This window comes from Scomber scombrus, chromosome 6 (assembly GCF_963691925.1).
Source record: "Scomber scombrus chromosome 6, fScoSco1.1, whole genome shotgun sequence".
NCBI lineage: Eukaryota > Metazoa > Chordata > Actinopteri > Scombriformes > Scombridae > Scomber > Scomber scombrus.
In genome coordinates, this window is record NC_084975.1 from 10,224,533 (window position 1) to 10,243,900 (window position 19,368).

General features: G+C 38.0%; 1 protein-coding gene across 1 annotated transcript; it reads left to right on the plus strand.

Annotated features, from left to right (window-relative positions):
* The first annotated feature begins 4,480 nt into the window (after window positions 1-4,480).
* cracr2aa (calcium release activated channel regulator 2Aa) lies at window positions 4,481-18,328 on the plus strand. The gene is made up of 17 exons (XM_062420854.1): window positions 4,481-4,711; window positions 7,321-7,432; window positions 7,535-7,721; window positions 9,256-9,402; window positions 9,660-9,750; window positions 9,901-9,996; window positions 11,419-11,606; window positions 12,007-12,078; window positions 12,751-12,796; window positions 13,017-13,102; window positions 13,223-13,565; window positions 13,883-14,015; window positions 15,027-15,108; window positions 15,450-15,564; window positions 15,900-16,001; window positions 16,381-16,457; window positions 17,140-18,328. The coding sequence occupies exons 1-17, from the start codon at window positions 4,481-4,483 to the stop codon at window positions 17,225-17,227; spliced, it is 2,196 nt and encodes a 731-aa protein (XP_062276838.1). The 3' UTR covers window positions 17,228-18,328.
* Window positions 18,329-19,368: the final 1,040 nt, after the last annotated feature.

Consider the following 19,368-nt stretch of genomic DNA (forward strand, 5'->3'; position numbering starts at 1 on the left):
AAAAGTGTTTGCTACATTAATATGACAGTTACCCATGTTAAGTTATTTTGCAAATTAATATTTAACACACAAAATCTTTACATAATTCTATAAACAATATGCATAAGTTTAAAGTAAATTATCCCACATCATGACACAACTTGAACTCAAGCTACAACATTAAAATGCTACGTATCAATAATAGCAATAATAGGATAATATACTAATACTTATAGTAATATAACAGCAGGGATCATTCTGACTGAATGAGTGCTTTTTGGTACAATTTTGTGATAACCATCTGTAACTTTTTTGAACCTCTACTTGCAATGGAGCATTGTAATGTCATGTCATAGCAGACATAATACCATGTCATAGCAGAAAAAGTACAGGTGCACCTAATTAACTGTGGCTGCATCTTATTGAACTACATCTGTTTTGGGGCACATTATTGCTCAAACCAAGCTTACTGGCATGGCGTGCTGTCACACCTAAATTGAACAAAGGGATTGTTAAATTAGTTACACCTGTGCTTTTACTGCAGTGACAAGTCAAAATGTCTGCTGCAATGATGAGTTAAACAAACAAAACAGAAACAATAAAATCATTTTAAATAAATACAATTAGGTCTTTCTTTCTTTCTTCCTTTCTTTCTTTCTTTCTTTCTTTCTTTCTTTCTTTCTTTCTTTCTTTCTTTCTTTCTTTCTTTCTTTCTTTCTATCTCAGCCACGTACAGGATTTAGAAAATATTTTTTTGACTGACTTCCTTGTTAGTGTTACCATGGTGACCGGTGATAAATTCGTTGAAGCCCCGCCCTTCAAGTTTGCTCTGTCAGTCAAATTCCTTCACTCACGCTACAGGTCGACTCTTCTAAACAGTGAGGTTAACAGCGGATAAGGCTGATACTGAGCAAGTCAATGAATTCCTCCAAACTGAACTGTCGGTTTTCATTCACCGGGTACGTATCTTTATCTGTTGTCCCCCCCACAGTCCGCTTACTAATTACACTAGGATGCACTTTAGCTTAATTAACCTGACACTTTGCTGCTATTTGCTGTTGTTACTGTTCGTCCTGCTTCAACTAGATAGCGTTACCTGCTGAATGCTCCTGAATGGAAGTCTTATAGCCAACGTTTAGTGTGTGTTAAAGCCTTTTACAACATTACTACGATGTCAAGGAGCCTTTATCTGTCACAGGAAGTTTCACAATAGAGGAAAGTGTATTTATCAACAAGGAAGTGAGGTTAATCTTTTTGTTTTTCCACGTGTTGTATGTTTAAAATGTTTGTGCTTAACTACCATTATCCTTGCCCATATGAGTACGTCATGCGTGTGCCATTAAACTATCATCTTATTTTTAAGGCATGTGTGATTGAACAGTGGACAGTTAAGTGATATTCAACGTTATGTGGCAAAACTTAGTGACTTTACTCAGTTGTGGTGGAAATGGCCGTGACCCCTCTCCAGGAAATGTAGATAAACCTGAAATACCTTCAGCGTTGCACACAGATGTCATCTCATCATCATCCTCATCATCATCTCATACCAGATTTCATGTGCTGTGCTGGACGTGTTTTACTTTACTATCCAATACATAAAGACCTGTTGTTGATACTAAATGAGAAGACGAGAGGCTGTAATTAGTGATGGTCTGATCGCAAAACAGCAAAATAATCTGAAAGAAAGTTTTTTCTCTTTCATTTTTTAAACATAATTGGCAACTCCTTTGGTTAAATAATGTAGTGGGAGGAGGTAGGGGATTCCTTCTCAGTAGCCTCGTTATCTGTCATCATGGACACAGCCAACTTTATTTTGATTTGGGCCTCATCACACACACACACACACACACACACACACACACACACACACACACACACACACACACACACACACACACACACACACACACACACATACACACACACTATGCCTGTTGTGTTTTAAAAATATCCATGCAGCATGATCCAATACTTATTGTAACTTATTCTAATAAGTGTCAGTTAGGTATTGTGTTTGTTGTATTGTGTATTATGTTTTAAGCACACTCCATATGAGTGTTATCTGCATATCTCCTGTGTTCAGCTTCATTATGTGGTAGAACATTGACGTTGTTAAGTGTTGCATCTCTATATCATATGGCTGTTATGAATACTGGCTGCAAAAGTTCTGCAAACGATACTAAGGGAGTTTCTTGGGCAGAAACATGTTGTGGTCGGCACCATATGCCTGACCACAACATGACATTTAATGTATCTGTAGTCCTGACCACAGAGTTATTGTCTATTTAAAATGCAGTTTTTGAGTGTGCAGCATCTGTACAAAGACAGACAAAACAAAACTCATTGTACCTTTTATGTATAGCTTGTTAAATGTAGTCACTCGTCAGACTTATAGATACACAATATCTGACACCTGTCAGCCCAATAATGAATTTAAGCAGTTCATTTTTGTTGCTTTAAGTTGCTGTAGTATTTGTTTGAACTCATTTGGCTCCGCAGTCATTACCTGGTGTAGCTCTAACAGCTGTTTCATGTCAAACACTAAAACAGATAAGGTATGCAAAGCGGTGAGGTCCAGCAGTTTTATTCAGTTAATGATCATCGAGAAAACGGGAAGTAGTTTAGCTTCACTCTTTCTCCTGTTGCTAAATAAAAAACAAATCTAAATAATTAAGATTTTTTATTTTTCATTAATTTATGTTTTTTAATCCATTTCATACAATATTCCCTAAACACGTAATTGACTAGAATTGAGTGAAAGCAGACAAAATAGATGGATGAATATCATGATCATCTTGCCACTTCAGCAGCAAAACTTCAGTCTTAAATCGTCTGCCAGACGTAGTTCCAGATGTGATCTTTGGGATTAACAAATACCTGCACAAAACTATGACTTGACAGCCATCGGAAAGTCCTGGCATAATCCATCTGTGTGTTTTATTTCTTTTTTGATATCCAAATCTAGCATTAGGTCATTGGCCACCTGTCTCAACACACTGACAGAGTTTAAACAAAGTAACCATAAAACCGTCTCTGGCTTTTAGTCAATAGGATAGTCTGCGGAGATTGGACAATAGTATGTATCATTGTGTACCGGAGGACAAAAACACTACTTCACTCCTTCTAAACTGCAATTCCACCTTAGTTCCCTTTCTTATTTCCTCTCTCATGCTATTACAAGTCTTGTCTGTTGCCTGCTGTGGCTTTGTGACTTTCCTCGTGACGGTTGTCATACTTGCAAGATGTTGCCCAATGTTTAGGCTCAAACTATAATTAAATAACAAGAAATATTTCACGCGTTTAGGTTCAATAGTTTTAAGTAATCAAGAGATAAACTTTTCCTCTAAATCTGTGTAAAATTAAATTTCTTGCTTTAATGGTGAGAAATAATTAAAATAACTAATAAGAGCCAGAATTTAAAGGTGTGTGTTTTTGTGTGTGTGTGTGTCTGCACTTTGTCTCTGAGCCTGCACTTCTACCTGCTGACATATATGTCAGTTGTAGACAGTATGTCTTGTACCAGTCCCACACACACACACACACACACACTGACGCTCTGCTCATGAATCGACTGCGCTGACTCATGATGCACAATGGCCCAGGTTTGGAAATAGTCAGTCTTCCAAACCAGTGCACAAAGACCTGCAGCCTACATGTACCCCACCACTAAGTGAGTTTTATCAGTCAATATTTCCAGGCAGACACGACCCTCCTCATCATACCACAACTTTCTTATTAGTTTTGGGTGTACTTGTCAAATGACATCAGTCTCAGCAAGGACATCATCCCTTCACCCCTGAAAGGAGAAGAGCAGCTGTTGTTCTGGGTGTACACGCATCACACAGCAGGCCATGTTTAGCATTGAACATCAATATGTAAAGCAGACTGATTTACGTGTGAGAGAGGCAGTGGCAAAAAGAAAGAGAAAAACAATAATAAACATACAGGATTGCTTAATGTAATATGAAAGACAGATTAATTCACTTATTGTTTCTGTACTGTGACTGAATAATTACCTCATAATTATAACTAATTAAAAACTGAATTAAAGTAGCCTTCTTGAGCATAAATGCAGTAATCAAATTCTCTTTGGGATGTCCTTTTAATGTGAGTTATTATGCCAGAGACTGTGGTAATGTGTCTATTTTATCAGGTTCAAAGTGTGCCTCCTTTTTATAGACGTGATGTTAAGCACAATTACGTGTTTTTCATGCAATCCATACATTTAAAAGATTATTGTTAATAACTCTTTTCTTTGGGAAATGGGCTGCACCTATTTAAACTGAAGACTCTCGTCCTGTCTCTCTCCTAGGTTTCATCGACTAATTAAAGAGGTGGTTGCTAAGAGATGACAATCGGTGACATTGGTGAAAACCTCTGATGCACAGCAGCCTGAAGCTCGACTTCTCCAGGATCTCTTCCCTCCACACCTCTCTCTGCACCTGGCTCATGTGAAGTGTGCGGGGGGAAACGCTCTCAAACCGTCGGACTCACAAACACCATGGCAGCTTTCACATCTACCTGTGCCGTCACCAGTACTACAACCACCACATTGTCCCAAACTGCTCGGCGAAGGCAAGGAAGCAGTGAAGAGGCGGGAAAATGTGAGAGTGACTGGAGGAAGACTGAGAATGGGGACGTGGGACAAAACACTATCCTGGAGAAAACCCACGACTTTTTCCAGCTTTGTGATATCGAGAACAAGGGCTTTATCACCCGACGTGACATGCAGGTGAGGTTGCTGGGACAAGGAAGACTGATCCCCAGTGTCTTAATGAAATATGGAGACTTTTTTGCATATAAATAATTAAAATGTGACAACTTAGATAACACTATGTAACACATTTTTTTGTTCCTGGGTGGTAAGCGTTATTTACTAATTGCTAATGCCTTTTAAAAGTACAGAGAATGGCTGTTATTCCTTTCAGACATTGCTTATGTGACCTGTGATAGAGATTTTAATTATGTAGCCCAGACATCAATGGAGAGAGTAGACAGGAGTCCAGGATGTCTTGCATCGAAAAGGTTTATTTACTTATTTTACTACATTTACTACTTAATGAATGATCAGTACACGTTATGTTCTGATGCTCCCTTCAATTCTGAACTTTCTCTCCTCCGGGGATAGACTTTAAACCACACCGATAATGCCCAAGACCTACATCCAACACTATATCAAACCTCTGACTCCAGTTACCTTTACCCTGTTCAGGGAAAACAGTCAAAGACATATCTGACCTTGGCTGCTATAGCAACACTATCAGAATGCCTCCTGTTTTCCCCAAAAGGAGCAGACTCACTGCTTACCACTATCTCAAGGGGAGACAGGGTCTAAACCCAATATTTGGTGGGGCCTTGCTATGACCGCAAAGCCTAGTTTGACCCAGTGCATATTACTTATGGAAAATTCCCTAACAACCTGGACGATGATATTTTAAAAGAACATCATTCATTTAAAGTGAGAAAAAACAACATGAATCAAAATTAACACTGCTTTTACCCTAAAGTTATACAAAAGTGGCAGAAGCAGAGCTCACCTTTACAGGTGAAGAAGCTGGAATAAAGTTAGGTGACATTTGCTCTCATCTGTGACCTGCACACTTTCATCCAACAAGTTCCACTGGTTGAGCCTAGATGTCAAAAGCTCAGCACTGGATGACAGGAGACGAGGATATCTGATTAAGTCGTTGGGCTAGTATGGGTTGGGTTTTTTTTGTCTTTTTTTTTTTACTCAGCACTGTATCTATCTGGAATGTTCTTGAAAATATGTTAATTTCAAAACATTTCTGTTTGAAGGGAATAATCACTTTCTTTTTTAAAACTTTTTCTTGCATAAGCAGTTAGGAAAAACAACTAAAATTTGTTACAAGGTGTAATTTTTTACCAACGGTATTACATAATCTATTAAAAAATATAGAGACAATGTATTACTAACTTTAAATACTGGTGTACACATTATCAAAGATTTACTAGCACTGTATCACCAATTTTTAGCATTTTTATCTTACTCATACAGAACAGGCAGTGCAAGGTGGGTCTGTGCACTCATTAATGATGTTGAGCAGGACACAAATAGAACATGTGCACCTAATTCAAAGCAACATAAAAGAGGGGTGGGAGAAAGGGGGACGTAGTGAGGGTTGAACACAGAGAGCCATGCGGAAGCTTTGTCATACGACTCCCCCACTCACATTATTGTGCAGATTCACTTGCCTCTCAGATATTCATCCGTGCCGTAGCTTATCCTTTGATGAAGCACTTGTAGGCTCTCACTCCGAGGAGCATAAATACATATAGGATAAGCTTTGATCTGGTGTTTATTGTAATGGATTTGAAATTAGCTGGCCAGCAGGACAGGGGTCCAGTCCTGTATTCATACGACAGCCTGTGCTGACGATGACCTACAAAGCAGCACTTTTATTTGTTTTACTCTCCGCATTCATTCTTCAAAGTTTTTAGATTACGTAACAAGCTAAATAGTGGCATGACTTGCGTTTATTTGCACTCTTGACACACTATTTCCAGTCACAATATTTTCTTAGTTCTTCACAGCTTTAAAAGTACATTTCACACCATGACCACTAACAGGGAAGGCTTTACAACTGTTGAGTTTGCTGACGTAAAAGGGATGTGTTCTCTCCAGATAACACACTTTACAAGAGCAGCTCATCTTACAGAGATGCAATCCTTTCACCTCCCCTGGATTGTATGGGTGGCCTCAGTCAACATTTGGAGCAATGTAAACACAGCACAAAAACCAAGCTGCTTGGTTTGCAGAGGTGTGGCCGTGCTGGCTTGAAAATGGTCCAATACTTACTGTCATGGTCACAAGGTTTCTTTGGAAGGCTCTCGCTGGCATGTACTTTTGGATTAACCCTGTGCGTAAGGAGCAGTGGTCACTCCTCCCCTCTCAAATAGTGTCTCAGTCAACTTAAAATATTCAGTTAAAGGGTGTTCAATAATATCCTGAGCCACTATCTGTTCTAGTGGTCAATCATTGAATGCTGTAGCTACACTGGGAAGATCCCAGGTGTTAATGTGTTAAACTATGAAAAGTATCCATGTGCCCTTTCTGGTTAAATTAAAAATGAGAAAGAGCTTGGTTTAAGTCTAACTTACATTTAGTGTTAGAACAGATTTAGTTTTATTCAGACAAATATAAAGAGACAAGGTTTAAAATTGTAGAGGAAAGAACCACCGACTGTTCCCTGGCTCATAATGGCCACTGAATAAATGACTATCCTTATAGGTCTCAAGTAGCAGTTGTTATAGCTACAGTGTAGTTAATGTCCTTGATGCTTTGCTCTTGCCAGTAGCAGCTGTTTTGTGTCTTTTAAATAGAGGCTGAACGGCGAGCTCCCTCTCAGTGCGGAGGAGTTGGAGAACGTATTTGATACCCTTGATTCTGACAGCAATGGATATCTCACCCTCGATGAATTCTCCTCCGGCTTTAGTACGTTGTCCGTCCTTCCTTCCTTTTAAAAATTGCTGCAAGTGTTAACAGTAGGGGTGGTGTGGTGTTTTGATTTTGTATCTAAGCTCTTGATTTTTCCAGGTGAGTTTTTATTTGGTCGGAAGATTTCTGTAGAAGAAAATATGGGGGAGAAAAACTACTGTGAAAACCCACCAGAGGTCCTGTATCAGTCCCAGTGGGAGGAGAGCCTGGCAGCCTCAGAGGATGAAGAAGAGAAACATTTTTGCATGCTTATGGAGAGCCTCGGAGCCAACAGTGTCTTTGAAGAGTGAGTACTGTATGTGTGAGTGTGTGTGAGAGAGAGAGATTGCTTGTGATTACAGCCTGTGCTCTTATGTCAACTTTATTGAACACTTTGTCTCCTTTAAGTCTACACAGTAACGATAATCTGAGACTGTAATCAGTTGTGCAAACTAAACAAGAGTTGGAAGTTTCCACTCTCAAGCTAAGCTGTTCCTATAATCCCTCTCTGATTGTGACTGCTTTCAACTCTATTTAACAGGGTTGCATTTGAAACATTGAAATGAACTACTAAATATTATTATTTATGAAGTTGGCTTCACTTCCAGAAGACATTATTATTAAATTTCTCTGCGTTGCTACTTCACACAATATCAATTAGGCATTAGTAACCATAGTTGAGGTCTAACTCTAACCCAGTTAGTCAGTTTTTATATGTAAACCACAAATTTTCCTCAGGGGGCTCTACAATCTGTACTGCAATACAACATCATCTATCCTTAGACCCTCAATTTAAATTAAGACCCCATTACTGGGGGAAAAATTAAGTAACCTGAGGAAAAAACACAGGAGGGATCCCTCTTCCAGGAGAAACTGATGTGCAATAGATGCAATAGACAATGCTTTGTCACCCATACAATGCTTTGTCTGATGTATGATGACAGGATCTTATGAAATGCATGACTAGACTCACCTTTAGCAAACAACTCCAACTCAATAAAAAGTGAACAGTAGCGGAGGTGGATGCCAGATTTACACATCCTATTGACACCCGCCCAGCTGAAGAAGAAAGATGACATTTTAGATCGCATCAGTTTGTGCAGCACTAACTTATATCGATCTTGGCCAGACTGTAAGGATAAGTATTTGTAACTGTTGAAAAGTCTTCCACGGATTTGTTTGCCTTTCCTTAACTTACCATAACTCAGAGGCACGTAATGCCTCTTGTGGAAACATAGATGACATAATTATTAGATTTCCTCGATCACATTCATCACCTTCATGTTTTTCAAAACTCCAAACTGATTTTAATAAACATTTCAATACGTCAATCACCGTTAATATTCAGTGTTTTGCTTTCACTGTCAGTATATGGCCTACATACAGTACCCGTCAAAAGTTTGGAGACGCTTTTTATTATATATTTTATTATATTATATTACTAATTAAAGGCAATGGGAAGGTGTGTTTTGACTGGTGCTGTACTTCAGAACACACACGTTTAAACAAGAAGTTATAAGAATAGTGTCAGATTTGTCTGTAATAATAAATCAATTTTTCAAGGCCAAGAACATTTGGATCACCTCAAATTTCAGGGTTTCAGCGAGTACACCAATATTAATTGATTCCTTAACGGTTGCCTCAATGTATGTCATTGTGCTGGATTGATAGACAGCTCAGATCTCCACCCATTTCTTTCAGTATCCTCACCACCTCTTTTCTCTTTGTCTAAGCTAAGCAACTTCCTAGTATAGTGAAACCTCATGCCAAAGAATGAAAACTAACAAATTGTCTGTGATGCTGTGCTTCGTTACATCTTCTCCTTTATTCTATCCCATCAGACCTGCTGAGGTGCGCAGTTTGTGGGCACAGCTGCGGCGGGATGAACCACACCTCCTATCCAATTTTGAGGACTTCCTGGCCAGAGTGACATCCCAGATCATAGAGGCAAACCAGGAGAAGAGGGAGATAGAGAGTGCTCTTAAAAGGTCAGGGGAAATCATCTTTGTATATTTGATTATCAGTCAACATGGAAGGTTTGTTCCATTCTCAGGTCTCTACTTAAGGAGCATTTGGCTGACTAAAGATGAACTCTGAAGTGGCTCCTTAATTCATTTGGGCACATAATTTAAAGATGACTCAATGTAGATATCTCATACTAATATTTATCCTTATGCTGTGCACTTTCAAATGATGACTTTTAAAGATATGTGTGTTAATTTAGTAAATAATCTGACTCATACAGGAAAGCAGCAACACATGATGATGAGATCAAGCGTCTGTATGAAGAAATGGAGCAGCAAATAAAAAATGAAAAAGACAGAATTGTGCTGCAGGTACAAACTTTTTAGCAATGTTGAACACATTTTCTCTGTGTAACTAAATTTATTAAATAGATCTCATTCTTCCATCTCACCCTTGTGCTTCATTCCTGTGCTTCCCTGTTTTTTTTTTTTTTTTGTTTTTTTTTTATCCCTGCACTTAAGGACTATGAGCAGTTCCTGTCTCGGAGACAAGACATGGAGTTACAGCTATCCAGTAAAGAGAAAGAGCTGGAACAACTCTTTCAGAAACAGAGGGGGGTGAGAGTACACCGTTGTATTCCACTTAATGTCTATATTATACAGCCTATTAGGTGATGCACTCACACTTTGTAATTCCATAAGGAATTTCATCTGTCAGAGCAGCAATTCATGTGAGACACAAATGACTGATAACAGATGCTGTAAAAAAGCCAATAAAGTGATTTGGACACATCACATGATACTGACTACTTGCCCAGTGGATGACTGGGTTTATTTCTCAGTATTGACACACTTGATGTGTAGAGGCAGAGAGATGCAGTATAGATACCAAAACATAGGCTACTCATTACCACAGTCTAACGATTGTGAACCTTATGTTACAGTTTTAGCAAATACAGTCTATTTACCACTTCTCCAGTGAGCTTCTTCTGCAGTAGCAACTACGGCTTGTGTTTATCGATACTTATAGGTTCGGTCACCTCCATTTACAGCCTTGCACTCAGGCTTTTAAGGCCAATTAGTGAACTGAAATTAATTCTAGTCACACCAACAAGGACGCTTCTTTTCTTTACAGCCCTTTAACACCTCTAATTAATATGTCAGTTGTTTACCAAGTTGCTGTTTGGGGGGGGGACAATTATCCATGCACAGGTATACAGTATAGGCTGGCACAGTGTTGAAAGCATTTAGTATGGCTATGCTTACTATTATCTTTTGTTAATTGGATTAATTTTAAAATGAGTGAGTATGCAGCTTATTGGTATATGTTAAGAGGCCAACACAGTAGAATGTTTTCTATTACTATGGGTTAAGTTTTTATCTTCCTAAACACAGAGACTTTACTTTGATAAAGTTTTCAGCAATGATCCAGAATGGAAATCTGTGTAATTCTGCAGAATGTTTTTTTGGCTTGTAATATGATAGATAACATTAATTTAAGATAAGAGAGATTTTTTTTTTTGTAAATTACAGCTCAGCCACATTATTCTGGGAATGAAAACAAAGTTTTTGCCCACTGATATCAAAACATATATCTCTTCCTGTCTTTGTTCATATTTCTCTGTTAGCAACTATGACTCACAAATAGTGACGTGAGGTTTTATATGTTCTGTGTGTCCGGCTACTTACATGTGGTCACATTTGATTGGGTGAACTTTTGTAAATGCCTCTGAGCACATTATGAGCAAACATTTGAAACTATTTTACGGGAAAAGACATAATAATGTAAAAAATACTGATTTCATGACATTCAGCATATAATAAGAGACAAATAAGCAATTAACACAGGGACACAGGATTAAAAGTGGAAAAAAGTAATTTTCATTTTGATTTCATTTTGAGTTTTACAAGTAGCATCTGCAGAAGTCTCATCGGAATTCTGCAAACCGCTTCTGCGTGGACCTCCTGATTAGTGAATAATACATATAATCCAATAATATCCAGTATTTTTCCCTTTTTTGGTCACTGATCTGTCTCCAGTTGGAAAATCAGTGCCAGGAGCTTCACAGTGAACAACATGTGACCAAGGTGGAGAACGTGAAGCTCAAGCAGACAAATAACGAGCTAGCACGAGAGCTGGACCACACGAACCAAGAGCTGGTATTAGCACAGGAACAGCTGGGTCTGCTGCAGGAACAGGCCTCACGGCTTCATGAGGAGAAGGAGATGTGAGTTGTAGCAAGTCTTTTTCAGGCTTCTTTATAACGCCAGGCATCATTATTACACCTTGTTTAGGATACAATTATATGTTTTTGCTTCAAACACTTAAGAAGCAGTAAAACACACCAGCATGATTAACTGGTATACTGAACATTTACCTTCATTCTATTTGAAAGAGAAGTCCTTCGTTTAGGTTTTCAAATGGTGTGGTACTTTATCTTGAAGAGAGTAAAGAAGAAAAGAGATTGTGACAATGTGTCATATATTCACTGTAGTCTAATAACTCATTTTGCATTCTTTTGCTCAGGGTTATATTATTTCAGTTTTCAATAAAGTGAAGCCACAGAACAAACTGTTTACGGAGTCATAGAGCATTAGTTATAATGGGTGCATTGTTGTTCAACACAGGGAAATATACAGACTGAGTGAAGGACTGCAGCGTGAGCGAGCAAGCCTTCTCAAGCAACTGGACCTGTTGAGGTATGGATCACAGCTGAGAGAATAACCACCAGTAATGCCATGTGAATGTTGGATATGATGTTTTGTTTCTGTTGCTTTTGTACTGCACATTAAATGAGCTGTAAAGTCAGACCCACACTTTTAAAAGTCTAGTGGAAAAAGTTTGGTTTGTTTATTAGTTTCTCTGTATCCTCGCCAGATGTTTCACTTGGGTGATATAAAGTTTACAACTACTGCTCATTGGTTTAGTGCCAGCACCTCAGTTGGTATTTGACCTCTTCCTACTGCAGTGGTTACAGTGCAAAGCAAGACGGATTTGTTTCTTAGCTTCACAACATTTTCGGAATAAGTTTTGTTTGTTTCTTTTGTTCTGTTATTTTTGGAAGCTGCTCGTTCTACAGCCTTCTACTTTTGGCCAACAATATAAATCGCTGGTTCAGCGACTGTTAAGATAGAACCTGCTTCTCTAACTTTTCAATCCACCGACACCATCATGATCAGTAACCTGAGGGAGAGCTGGATGTCTTAGAGCCATTAAAGCTAGAAAATTGTATCAAACACGGCTAGGCATTCAGTTTCATAATGAATTCTACCAGTTGCACCATGCTGAAACTTGCAAAATCACTCAGTATTATAAAAAGACTTGATGTTCTCATTCTGTCTTTAATATCTCTATTTCTTTTATCTATTTAGGGAAATGAACAAACATTTACGGGATGAAAAAGACATGATCTATCAGGTATGTGCTGTGTAATATGATGGAATACATTTTCTGTATTGTATTGTAATTTCCCCTGTCTGAACCTCATGTATCCTATTTTTGAAGGTTGTAATTTTTGAAGGAATAGAAGGCGATGAAAGTGATCATAAGAGTCTAGAACAGCCACCCCAAAATTTAGATTGAATTTTAGAATCTCATGCTGCAGTCTGACCAAAAGCTTTATGTTTTGACTCTGCAGAAACCAAAAAATTATAAGAAAACACCAGTTTGCCACCAGCAGATGCCTTTCATGAATGTTGGGAAACAAACAAACATCTTCAAAAGGTAAACTGTCATCAGGTGATATCATAAATACACATTGAATCATTGTTTGTATATACAGTATATGTTTGTTGGTATCATCAAAAGTGGACTTGCCCTGATCTTATTACGTTGTATCTGCAGTGAGGAGGACCTGACCACCAGCTCTGTGAGGCAGAACTCCAATGGGTCATGCCAGCAATCTTGCCCGGAGAGGACAAGAGGGCACCTCCAGAGGATCATCTCCATCGAGGAGGACCACCTCCCACACTTGCTCCAGAATAACTATCAGGCTCAAACCCCACTTAAGGAGTGTAGTGAAGGGGAGGATGCGTCAGACAATGAGGAGAATATAGACTTGGTGATGAGTGATATTTACCCATCTGCATCTTCTGCGCAACCACAGCAGTCGAAGGGAAATGTGGAAAAAAGGAAAACTCCCACCTCACCAAGGGGCCAGCCTGTTGGCAAAGAGACCAGCATAAATGTAAGCATGTGAACATCAAGTGATAGGCTGTATGTAAGGAATGCTTGCCAGATAATATCTGTGTTTCTAAAAGTTTCTTTACTTCTAATTACTAAATCAGCAGTTAAAAGCTTCAGTGATTCAATTACCTTAAGTGTTTCTATGATTTATTCTTGAGTAGCAGAAAGCTCTCTCTTTCCTCTGAGGTATGTTTGGCACAGGTGTTCAATTTCTCAGTGAGAAAGAGAAGGAAGAAGAGTCAGAGGAGTCAGCAACTTGACTGATTGTTCCCAGTGCATCCCTCTAATCTCTCCCCAATAATCTCTCTCTTTATTTAGGAGGAAACTGGTCCATCACCACCTGACCGCCTCTTCAAGATTGTTCTGGTAGGGAACTCTAGTGTAGGAAAGACCTCCCTCCTTCAACGATTTTGTGATGACTGCTTCCGCCCAGGAACCTCTGCCACTGTGGGTGAGTACAGTGCAAACACAAAAATATGTCCCTTGTCATTTCCTGTAAGCAAAGCAATCGAAACCTGTGGTTGACCTCAGGCATGTGTTAGCCTACAAAGCACTTGAAGGTGCTAGTTGGTTTTAACACTGAAAGCACAGCAGTTAAAGGTAAGACTATAAGGATGAAATATAGTATATGGACCTCAGCTATGGCTAAACATTAGTGCTCAATTTTTTCATTAGCCTGCATGCTGAACATGATTGTTTTTTTCTAAAGAGGCATGACACACTCTCAAGGCCAATCTGAAAAAATGGTTGGTGGTAGAGCAAGATAGTGGCATCTAGCTGAATAGACTTTGGCAGACATCGAATATAATATTCATCAGTTACTTTATTTTTTAATTATTGAGCCCTTTATATCAGGTCCTCTTTCACAACATGTTAAACCACCATGATTCAACAGTATTCCAGCCCCTTTCACACTTTTCATGAGGTTTGCAGCCACTGAAGGTTCTAATACGCACTTGTATTCAGGTAGTAACAATGCTAACTCACTGCTAGATGTCACAAAATTCTACACACTGGTCTTTAAACACAGCTGTTGCAGATTTTGTTTTTATGTGAGACACAGTATTAAAAGAAATGTGCTTAGGTCTACTGACAAAATGCTTCAGTTAAGCCTTTGAAATCCTATTTTGTTAATAATTTAGAAGTGGCACCATATTCCTTGCATTGTTTTTCTCAAGTAAAACAATTTAGTTTCAGTTTTAAGTTAAGCCTATGTTATTCAAACATTAACATATTCTTGATTAAAATTCATTACATTTAAAAAATTGTATCAATCACATAGATCCAGATCATTGTGTAGATTTGCATATTAGGCATTTGTACATATTTATATAGTAAATTGTTATGTGTTGCCTGCATGGTAACAGTAACTAGGTTACTGATTTGATTGAGAGTCTGTAAATAAACTTGCCGTTCCTCAATAAAACAGCTTGTGCTAACAGTTTGATGTTTGTATGTGTAGGTATAGATTACAGTGTGAAGACAATAACTGTGGACAACAGCCAGGTGGCGCTGCAGATGTGGGATACAGCAGGACAGGAAAGGTGAGGTATCAACTTATGAGGTGAAGACAAAGATGATCTAATTTACAATGAGTACATTTTATACTTTACTGTAGTTTTATATTGTTACTCTACTTTTAATTAGGTGGAGTATACATGTAGAATGCCAAGAATTTTCATGAAATCAAATAGTTTCCTTGGCTCTAAAACATTTAAACATTTTTACTTTCTTTCCATGTGCCAGATCATTCAGTAACATGGTGTTTTGAACTTGAAACACTACAGCAAATTCTCAAAAGCATAATTCCTCCATTGTATAAGTTGAATAGATCCAAAGAACAAAAAGTCCTCTTTTTGTTTACTTCCTCCTTCTCCTCCCTCAGATATCGAAGCATCACCAAACAATTCTTTCGCAAAGCTGACGGTGTGGTTGTGATGTATGACATCACAGCTGAGCAGAGCTTCACAGGAGTCAGACAGTGGCTGACAAGTGTGAAGGTAAGAAAGTAACAATCACCCAGTCACTGCTTCACACACGTTTCACAGGAATACCACAAAATATTCATTTACTATTATTATTTCATTTATTCAACAAATACATATCAGGGAAAGGTTTTTTTTTAACTGGCGTGCAGTTGTGCTGTTTTAATTTGGTTGTATGTTATGGACTACTAGCATTTTCACTGTATGTTAATGTAAAAAATATATGGCTAATACTGTACAGATTAGCTGTTAACACTGGGGAGCTGGGAGCAACAGAGGCTCAGTCTTTTAACTGCGATAGACGCTGTTACGTGTCTTTTAAATCTGCATTCTCTCCTCTTCCTGTACAGGAGGGCGCAGGGGAGGACATAACCATTATGCTCTTGGGTAACAAAACGGACAAGGATATTGAGAGACAAGTTCAGAAAGGAGTGGGCGAAAGGCTCGCCAAGGTGACTGTTTGTTTTTAGCTTCAATACATTTAAGAAACATGATGATTATTGAGTTGAGAGAGTTTTATATACAGAGGCAACTCCTCTATGATTGTGTTTTATCTTTCTCTTTCTTTTCTTAGTGTTTTATTCCTCTGGTCTCTGGTGTGTAGTATAGTTGCTATGGAGATCAGAAATTACCATGTGACAGATACATTTCTCTGCTCGTTCGAATATTATTACAGAATATGGTTCTCGTTTGGCCCATTGTGTGCTGTAAAAGTTGAAATAGCTCAGATATACTGCTTGTTTCAGACACAGCAGGGCTTCTAACAGCCAAGCCACCATCATCATCATCATCATTATCATCATCATCATCATCATTTTGGCTCTTTTTCAGGATTGCCAAATGACTTTCTATGAGTGCAGTGCATGCTCTGGACACAATGTGATGGAGTCCATGGTTCATTTGGCCAGGTGAGCAAAAGTAATGTTCTTTTGTGTGTGTGTTTGTGTGCTTTCAAAGTGGGATTTGTGTTGTTGTTTTGTTTGTAACGAAATAAGGTAATTCATACAGAGCCAAATGTTTGATTTTTTCTGTGTTGGAGGCGTAAATGACTTATCAGCAGGTTAGTGAACAAACAGAGAGAAGGGACTTTTAAGTGAAAAGACCTGCGATACAATCAAACCTTCATGTTACTGTTTAAACCATATTTTGTCTCCCTTTTCTGTGCAATGTACAGTGACTTTCTTTACTTCAGTTAGACAGGTATAGTCCATTTCAATGCTCTAACTGTAAGTAATCTATTATTATTGACATTTGCACAAAATAACCGTACTGCACTGTCACAAATACAGGAAGCACTACAGTTTCACTTGACATTATGGTTCTCGGATTGTCCATGCTGTGACGATAGAGCAAAACAGGGTTTAATACATAGCAACATGACAAATAGCTGCAGGGAGTATTATAATCCCCTGCTGGAAAATGAGGACCATTCAGGGTTTATACAGACCTGATGCAGATGGAGCAGAACTGAAGCAGGTGCAGACTGGGATGCAGTGACAGCCGCAAATACACAATAAAACAGCATCTGCAGTACTCTCAGGTGTTGTGCCAGAACTGGTTCATTTGTTTATGTCTCATTATGTTTATCAGAATTCTGAAAGAGCAAGAAGACCGAGAGAAAGAGAAGACTGTCCAGCTGGTCAACAGCCCGTCAGAGAAGAAGAGATCCTGCTGCTAACGGATAAAAAAACACACACACACAAACACATAGTAGTGCTACCCTTTACTAAGATAACACAATGTCGTAATGTGACCACATTGTTCTGACTGTCAGCACAACTTCTGACCCAGTCTGCACCTCGTAGCATCCAGGGTAAAGCCAGAGTGAATACTGTCATGTGTCACAGATGTTATTGCACTATTATGAATAATCTGCTGTGTATTATTTCCCTAATGAGTTGAAATGGAATTCTTAAAGTAATAAAATGTAAGGTAAATTCAAATATTTCCTTGCAGGGATATATATAGAAATCACTGGGGGAAAAAGTGTGTTCTACTTTAATCAAACTAAGACTTTTCATTTTTTTTAAATGTTGGATATTCTTTCAAACTCTGACTGTAACTCCTAAATATTTATGTGGCTTCCAAAAGCCCTTTTATCTGTCACGTGGACTTTTTACTGTATGTATTGATATATTCATTCAGTGTTATAATTCTTTTTAGCTGTTTTGCTTTTTTAACTTTGGTAGTACACACTTAGTGTTGGGGAAAAACACATCAACACCTCAAAATTTGAATCCAGTCTTGTGTAGACTTGCTATGAAACCTTTTGGTGTTCAGAGATTTTTTTAATGAGGTGTTGATAAATCCCTGTGGTATCTATTTGGGAAACAATTAGTGATGGTGTTATATGGCACTTATGTTTCAGTTTCTGCACCTGTCGATCCTTTAGTCAAATCAATACGCCTCAGACACACTACTGAACATTATTAGCTTTAATGTAGTATTTGTTGCAGGGTATGTTATTTTACAGGTGTTCATGTTTTTTTGTCCACCCTTTTGTATATTGTAATTTGACTTTCAATTCTGTGTTGTTGTTATGACAATACTGAAGGTTCATAGGGTACCTGAGCATTTTGTTGGGTTTTTTAAGAGGCAGAAAATAATACAGAAAAAAATTCTCTCCCAGGAACTGAATGAGATTTAGTGCACAAAATATTTATTTCTCTTCACCTTAAACTGCCTGCCAAGTATTTTAAGAAAATAATGTCAAAGCAACATGTAATATGTTCAGTAAGTTATGTAATCTGTATATTACAAGCAGTTTTACTGTTTGGTATTGCACTATAGTCACTTATAGTGATTCACTACTGCCAGTGTCTTGCACCTCACTTTAATGTATATGTAGAAATGTAAATAGCATAAGACAAATAATAAAGATGTCAGTTAACATAATTTGTAAAACTGGTGACTGAGTCATTTCTTCCTTGTACTCTGAAAATGAAAAGAAGTTATACAGCATCACCCAGTGGATGAGTTTGCACATTGCAGTTTATTTCATTTTTTTAAGTAGACATGACAATATGAGAAACAACATATTCAGGGTTGTTTTTAAAGATAGTAATACATGTGAATTAACATGCCAACTTCTTAGAATTTTCATGGCTAAGAACTGATATGACTAGCAAGGTTTTTGTATAATTTGAGCAGCCAAATCTTCATCACAATACTTAGGTGTGCTACTGTGGACAGATTCCTAAGGTGCTCTTTCTATTTAAATATTATTCTAGATAAATAAGATGATTTATTATGTATAATTGATTGTAAGCATTGAGTAATGACTCATAAAGATGTATTGCTTATTTGTACCAGTCAGTGCCTTGTCAAATACCAGGATCAAAGAAATTGTGTGCTCTCAGAAGGCAGCATTCAGTTTGATTCTGAACTTTTTATTGTTTGTTACTAGCATTAAATGCATACTATATAAATAAACTAGTTTCCTCTATTGCTCCAAGGTGCTCATACTGCCATGAAAAGATTCAGTTGGCCCTCTGGCACATAAAGAAGACATGGGATCAATACTGGTTCTCATCTCTGGACACAGCAATATCATAGAACACACAATTACCAGGTTCTTTCAAAGATAATTATATTTTATACTGTTTTCCTTCATATTTGAGGCTAGTAGGAACATTAATGCGAGCTTTTAAAAAGCATTTAAAATCTCTTCAGATGATCCAGATCCACATCTTTACTAAAGACAACCCTTCATTGGGTACCTTGGCAATGACCTTAGTAAGAGCACCGTTGAAGTGGGAAGATCATTCAGCTTTCAATACACTAGTATGTCCTTATTGTGTGCAATGCAGTGGATCAGGA

Coding starts and splice junctions, on each gene's coding strand:
- cracr2aa (XM_062420854.1), top strand. CDS start 4,481: ATGGCAGCTTTCACATCTACCTGTGCCGTCACCAGTACTACAACCACC. Junction 7,722..9,255: donor GCCAACAGTGTCTTTGAAGA/GTGAGTACTGTA, acceptor CTATCCCATCAG/ACCTGCTGAGGTGCGCAGTT. Junction 11,607..12,006: donor CTTCATGAGGAGAAGGAGAT/GTGAGTTGTAGC, acceptor TGTTCAACACAG/GGAAATATACAGACTGAGTG.